Raw genomic sequence first — 7487 nt, forward strand, 5'->3', positions numbered from 1 at the left:
GAGCAGCTTGAATTAAAACACTCCAGTCATAAATGTAAAAGTTCAGAGACCCCAACATGAAGCCCGCATGTCTTCACATCATTTTTACACCGGATGAAACAGCAGATTTGACTTTCTGTTTTCGTTGAGAACCTCAGTGAGGCTGTTTAACCCGGATTTAAGGGACGTTACACTCAGACTAAATTCCCATTGGCTGACAGGGAGGCTGATGTAACACCTCTCCATGATCTGCCTTCATTTTAGCTTTGATTTTTGATCTGAATGCACGCAGTCTCCTTTCTGCTCAGAGAAACACACTTCTTGTTAAGATATTAAGTATTTCGACACAACAAGTCATCATGAAGTCCTTCGTTTTTCTGCTTTTTCTTGGAATCCACGGAGCGACGGCAGGTGAGTTTTACGGTTTTTATGTTGGTTCATTGCAAGAGAGAAAAGCTCCATCTTTACGTACGAGTTCATATCGAGTTAAAGTTCAGCTGATATGGTCTCAGATGTTCCTTGCTTGAGCCTCAAGTCTATTTCTTAAGAGAGCTATTGATAGGTGCTTTTTTTTATTCATTGATTTTCTCTTAAGAAGGAAAATGTGAGTAGTTTCTTTTCAAAACAGCACAATTACGCAAAGAAACATAAACGAGAGATTTAAAACTACGTGTTGCGGACACCAGTCATGTCACTCAAAATGTCCAGGAGAGGTCAGTGTGAAGTTCTTAGTGACAATAATCATCACTGTTATTGTAGCCTGGAAGATGCATAAATATAATTTCACAAGTCATTTTATTCAGGAGGTAATGTCTCGTTTTCAGTCTGGAAACATGTCACACGGGTAATATTACATGTACATGATCATTCAAGACTTTAGGTTTGAAGTTTTTATAGGCTGTATAGCTCTTAAAAAAATAAAAAATATACCAGCCTTATTTTAGACAACTTCCAGCGTTGTTGGTGTAATATTAAATATATCCACCAAAACATGTAAATAACATTATAACATGATATTTATGTTTTTCAGCTACTTTAGTCTAAACTTTCAAAACAAAGTTTCACACAAAATATAGCTAAACAATAATCAGTAAGACAAAGGAAGGTCATGTGAACATGTTTTAACAAAATTAAAGTGTGTGAATAGTTATTTATGGCAAGTTTAATTTCTATTTTAAAAATAAATACATCTTTCAAGTCAGACTAATCATAATATTGATCTGAATTGTATTTTAATATATATTTATTGACTGTACAGCAGAAATAATTTGAATGTGTTAAATGTGCTCTGGCTGTAAAGGAAAATAACATTGCTCAGTGATTTATAAGACTATGACAGAAATCTGAAATCATTTAATCATAGATTTTTTTTTTCCTTACAGTGATTCACTCTCTGAAGTATTTCTACACGGCATCTTCTGGAGTTCCAAACTTCCCAGAGTATGTGTCCGTCGGTTTGGTTGATGATGCTCAGATAAGCCACTGTGACAGCATCACCAAGAGAAACGTACCCAAACAGGACTGGATGAAGGGAGCTGAAGACGAGGATCCACAGTACTGGGAGGGACAGACTGAGATCTGTGTGGGTGCCCAGGAGGCCTTCAAAGGCAACATTGAGACTGCAAAGCAGCGCTTCAACCAAACTGGAGGTTTGTTCATGTTTCACATTTTACTGTTTTATGTTGTTAATTTTTAGTGGGTTGTTAGTAATTGATATTTATGTTGTGTTGTAGTAACACATGTGTGAACACACGTTGAAAATGTTTCATTCAGATCACAGATTTAAAAGATTTAACTGCACAACTCAAGAAATTTACTGCAGAACTCCAGTTTTGATTGGATTAACTTTATTTGACCACAGTGTGTCAGTGACTCAGTAAACATACTTTTCTTAAGTGGTAAAATATATATAGTCAATCAGTGGAAAATTAGTCAACAACACATTTGATCAATAATACGTGTGAGTCCTTTATCACACAAACCTCCAAATATTTGCTTGTTCTTGTTTTTCAGAGACAGGAACTTTAAACTCTATTTATCAGTAATTGATTCATTAAAAAACATAATCAACAACTACAAGAACAATAAATTTGAACCCCAAACACGTCTTACAACTGCTGCAAAGTAAAAGTAGTCCACTAATAAAAAATAAAGAAATGTGCCATTCAGAAATGTGAAATTTACAGCAAAACTTGTGAAATGCAAACAAATGTGATTTTGTCCTAATTTGCATCAAAGATCACATCTTGTTTGTAGTTTATGTTTGTTATTTTTGGTTTGTATTCCTGAGTTTTTTCATCGCGTGTCTCACTTTTCAACAAAGAGATAAATGTTGGAGGGGCGGGGCTTCTCTCTACTGGTTTCTATTCCTCAGATCAACTGTCACATCCTGCAAGTAGTTCTGGGAAGTGACCAAAGATCTGTGATGTGTTCAGTGTTCAGCCAGCAGCACTCACTAAAAGATTAATTGACTATAAATATTTTCTATCAGATAATCATTCAACTCTTTTATCAAACAAGATGTTGTAAATTTTCTGGTTTAGTTTTTTCAAATATGGAAATTTTCAGGTTTTTTTTTCTGTACTAATTTTAGATTAAATACTGTTAAATGTTGATTTGAGGATTTGTCTGCAGGCTCAGAGGACGTCATGTTGTTTTTTTCACTGGTTCTTTACTCTTCACATTGTAAACAATTATTTATTTCCTCCAAAAGTCATCATTACATCATCAATAATGGAATGAATAATTAGCTGCAGCTCTAAATATGATGTAGAATACAGATTAAATGAGATGAACTCTTCTGTCCTGATACACAGTGTGTCTGTAACAGAGAAGAACTACAGATGAACTTTACCTGATCACCCTGTTCAATCAATCAACACTTCATCCATTAGTTTAGGTGTGTGTGTGTGTGTGTGTGTGTGTGTGTGTGTGTGTGTGTGTGTGTGTGTGTGTGTGTGTGTGTGTGTGTGTGTGTGTGTGTGTGTGTGTGTGTGCTGTGATCTCACTCTGGTTTAATGCTGTCTCTGTCTCTGTCTCTGTCTCTGTCTCAGGTGTCCACATTTACCAGGTGATGTACGGCTGTGAATGGGATGATGAGACTGAAGAGGTTAATGGATTTGATCAGTACAGTTATGATGGAGAAGACTTCATATCCTTTGACCTGAAGACAGAGACATTTATCGCTCCACAACCACAGGCTGTCATCACCAAACTCAGGTTGGACAACAACAAAGCTTTCATCGCACAGAAGAAGAACTACTTCACCCAGATTTGTCCTGAGTGGCTGAAGAAGTATGTGAACTATGGAAGAAGCTCTCTGATGAGAACAGGTAGAATCACATGACCTGCTGCAGCTTCATGAACACAACAGTCTTCATTTGCCTCCTTCTGTTTCTAACCAGCAGTAACATCACAGTAAACATGAACCAACATACAAAGACCCTCTGTGTCTCCGTTTACATCCATTTACTCTTCCTGTGCTTTTCTCTCTCTCCTCTTTGCCTCGCTCTCCTTTTCACCACATTTTCTCTCTCTCTCTTTCATATGTATGACCACTGTTTTCCTCCAGTTGTGTCTTTCTGTCTGTCCTTTCTAACCTGTCTCACTCCCTCCTGTCTCTTTCTACGTCTTTCCTTCTCTTCTGTATCATCATTCCCTTTTATTTGGTACATTAAATGTAATAATATGCGTAACTACAGTCTTCAAACTCCATTAAATCAAACAGAAACAGTAACATCCATATTTACTTCATAATAATATAACTATAAACTGTCTGTTGTCTCTGCAGAGCTTCCCTCAGTGTCTCTCCTCCAGAAGACTTCCTCCTCTCCAGTCACCTGCCACGCTACAGGTTTCCACCCTGACAGAGCCATGATGTTCTGGAGGAAAGACGGAGAGGAGATTCATGAGGACGTCGACGAGGGAGAGATCCTCCACAACAACGATGGCACCTTCCAGAAGAGTGTCGACCTGGATCTCACATCTGTCCCACCTGAAGACTGGAAGAGGTACGAGTGTGTGTTTCAGCTCTCTGGAGTCAAGGAGGACCAAATCACCAAACTGGACAAAGCAGTGATCAGGACCAATGAAGGTAGGTAGGTAGGTAGGTAGGTATATACTTTATTAATCCCCGAGGGGAAATTTTTTCGCCACAGCAGCATACATACAGGAGCAATAATAGAAACAATAGAATAAAAATAATAATAGAATGGAATAATATAATAGAAAAGCAATAAAATAAAAAATATAAATATAAAATATAAAATGCACAGTACATACAGTATATATACAGTACATTAAATATCTATATATATTATATACAACAAACCAATAAACACAGTCAACATATATATATATATATATATATATATATATATACATACGGTACAGTATATATCTATCTATATATAATATACATATAATATACAAGCAACCAGGAAACACAGTCAACAGTGTTTTTGTACTGTGATGGATTTTGCCAGAGGTGAGTTATTGTAAAGTCTTATGGCAGTGGGCAGGAATGATCTCCTGTATCTGTCCTTGTGACAGCGGAGCTGGAGGAATCTTTTAGAGAAAGTGCTCCGCTGTCCCTGCAGCAGGTGGTTGAGAGGGTGGACAGGATTATCCAAGATGGACAATAGTTTGATCAGCGTCCTCCTCTCCACCACCTTTTCCAGACTATCTAGTTTGTAGCCGATGATGGAGCCGGCCTTCTTAACCAGCTTCTTGAGTTTGTTGGTGTCACCGGCTCCAATGCTGCTCCCCCAGCAGACCCCAGTGAAGTACAAAGCACTGGCCACAACAGACTGGTAGAACATCTCCAACATCTCGCTGCACACATTGAAGGATCGAAGTTTCCTCAGGTAAGACTTCAATCAGAAGGGATGAATGTGGGAAACACATTTAGTTTACTGTTACAGTTTTATTTAAATTAAATTTGAAGGCCTAAATCCTTTGTTTGCCAGTTTGGGATCATTATGTGACACATTCCTGTCTTTAATCACATTTAATTAATACAGAACAACGTCAACAATGAAAACTAAATTAAGTGCTTTTAAACTCAAATTTTAGGACTTTTTTTCAGACCATGTTTCAACACAATTAAAGAATTATATCTTTATATATCTATTATAACACGGTACACAAATGAGGTCCAACAAAACGAATCGAGGAGACGTCGGCACAGACGCAGGAATTATGTTCAGATGAATGAAATCAAGCAGGACAAACATGTTGTTCCCTGATTATCACGTGAAGGTTCCTTTCTTATAACCTGCTTTGTTTCTTCCGGTGGTGATTTGTTTGTTGTTGTTTTATCAGCAGGGAATCACATCATCATCATCACCGTCATCGCAGCGGTTGTTCTCGTTGTTGTTCTCGCTGCGATTGGATTCCTTGTTTACAAGAAGAAGACGGGTGAGAGACCAAAACAGAAACTGTGTCTCATATTATCTTTTACGTAAAAGTGAAACAAACACACTTCAAATAGTTTCAACCAACATGAAGCGATGTAATTCTCAGCTCTACGGTTTTAATGATAACAGGACGATGCGAGGGAGAAGTGAAAGGAAATAAAAATAATGTACAACAACTATTAACAACTGAAATTATTTATCTTTTCATTTCAGACAAGCGCCCTCCATCCCGTAAGTAAAACCTGTTTGGATTTAGTTTTCTCTTATCTCACATGTATTATAGCTTAAACAAACATTCTGTATTTTGTCCTCCAAATGTTTTTTTTATTGTTGTCTGTTTGTTAAACTGAGGTTCAGTTCAGAGCTGCATGTGGACTAACAAAATGTTTCTGACCTTCCAGCTGTGGAGAACCGTGAGGTCCAGCAGCAAATGCTTCCAACGGCCTAAATGACAAACACAACCCTGCACACAGGTGAGCTGCTTCATATGTTGAAGAAAGTGTCCTTGTAACATGTGTAGAGGAACCGTACGAGTGTTTCACTGTCAAAACCTCGCTGACATGTTGGAGTTAAATATCTGTAGTGAACAAAATCTCTCCGTCAATTATATTTTCACAACAAACGCGAAGCTGTTTTATGTTAAGTGAGAAAAGATTTGATCAATAATAACTTTAATATCAAGATTTAGAAAAGCAACAACACCAATTTATCAAAATGGTTCAACCAAAATAAAACAAACAATTGTTCCTCAAAAGTTAAATACTTGTATGGATCTTTCATATTTTAGTTCTTAATGATACAATAAATACTCAGATTTGTACAATCAAATTCTCTCTTTGATATTATTTTCTGTTATAAATCATCTTTCTTTCTTTTCTTCTCTTTAGGTTTATGGACAAATCTTGGCCGAAACGAGGAGCGATGTCGCCGCGTTCTTCTCCATAAACTGAGAATTTATTGGTTCTTCATCATTCGAATTGTAAACTGAGTGAATAAAGTGGTGATTCTAGTTCTAGAAACATACTGATAGAAATTCAGAGGAAATAAAACCAAAACATGAATTGACAAGATATTTTTCAAACACATAAATGGTGACAAAAATGATTTTGATGACATATTGAAAGGTGGATTTTCTTCTGGTAAAATATTTCAACATTGATAAATGAATTAAGGATGATGAAGTAAAACATTATCAAACATGTTCCATATAATCACAACGGAGTTCAAACAAATCTAAAACAAATCCACATTACTTCCAGTTTTTGTATGTTTCTGGTGTTGGGGTTCTCTTGTACATCAACAAATCAAGCATCAATATTGATGATACAACACGGATGAATTCCCCTTTTCATAAATCCATATTCCCAGCGTGTTGGGATACGTAGATGTAAACCTTTAGATAACATGCTGCGTCCTCTGGAAGCAGCTGATGGAAACGGGAGCCTTTAACCAGCCTGTGTTTGTCCGTGTAGATTCTCCATCTGTGACACTCCTGATGATAAAGCTGCGACTGACTCCAGTCCTCTTTAACTCCGCTGAACAACAGGACAGGAAATGGATGAAGGGAGTTTTGCATCACTGTGCTGCTTGATGCTAATTAGTCGGTTATGATGACATCATTTGTTCATTTAATTCCCAGAAAATAACAGTAAAAACATGAAATTACAATATGAGGTTGCATCAATGCGCACGGACACAAAATTTAAGAACCAGTTAAAATGTGGTTTTCTAGTTGTAAATATTCTGCTTATATATTTTTGTTGAGCTGATAAAACGTTAAAGGTTTTGTTTTGATTGTAAGAAGGTTTGAGCAAATAATTTATGTCTTCAAGGCTTTTTGATACAAGTTACTTTATTATTCTTCATTTGACTTTACAGTTTAAGTTTAGCTGATATAATGAAGGGTGGTGTGATATTTGGTCGTTTTTAGGGACGAAGGCCTTTTCTGTCATGTAAGCATTTAGAAATGAAAAGAGAGGTGCTCCAATCACTTTGTGTTTGGGGTTATGTAGATTTAATTAAGTTGTATTAACGTTTCAATCTATTTTTACGTGTGTTTTGATTCTCAATAAAGTCCCCAAATAATCCAAA

General features: G+C 36.6%; 1 protein-coding gene across 5 annotated transcripts; it reads left to right on the forward strand.

The window, feature by feature from the left end:
* Positions 1–249: 249 nt before the first annotated feature.
* On the forward strand, positions 250–7487 carry LOC138614658 (major histocompatibility complex class I-related gene protein-like). Of its 5 annotated transcripts, none has more exons than XM_069688208.1 (8): positions 257–390; positions 1362–1628; positions 3033–3311; positions 3770–4072; positions 5305–5397; positions 5610–5627; positions 5798–5869; positions 6284–7487. In XM_069688208.1, exons 1-7 carry the CDS (start codon positions 339–341, stop codon positions 5842–5844), a joined length of 1059 nt encoding a protein of 352 aa, XP_069544309.1. In that variant the 5' UTR covers positions 257–338; the 3' UTR covers positions 5845–5869; positions 6284–7487. The 5 variants fall into 5 exon arrangements, with proteins under 5 accessions (XP_069544311.1, XP_069544310.1, XP_069544309.1 ...); XM_069688206.1 differs by having other exon boundaries at positions 261–390; positions 5302–5397; XM_069688207.1 differs by having other exon boundaries at positions 263–390; positions 5302–5397; positions 6869–7487.

The sequence above is a fragment of the Brachyistius frenatus genome, unplaced genomic scaffold (assembly GCF_029030835.1).
Source record: "Brachyistius frenatus isolate BFR_SWC_R1_liver_20210118 unplaced genomic scaffold, ASM2903083v1 Contig_544, whole genome shotgun sequence".
NCBI lineage: Eukaryota > Metazoa > Chordata > Actinopteri > Embiotocidae > Brachyistius > Brachyistius frenatus.

Bases quoted from the DNA above. Each gene is read 5' to 3' on its own strand.
- LOC138614658 (XM_069688206.1), top strand. From the start codon at position 339: ATGAAGTCCTTCGTTTTTCTGCTTTTTCTTGGAATCCACGGAGCGACG. The intron at 391-1,361 runs GTGAGTTTTACG...TTTTCCTTACAG, and splicing joins AATCCACGGAGCGACGGCAG to TGATTCACTCTCTGAAGTAT. The intron at 1,629-3,032 runs GTTTGTTCATGT...TCTCTGTCTCAG, and splicing joins GCGCTTCAACCAAACTGGAG to GTGTCCACATTTACCAGGTG.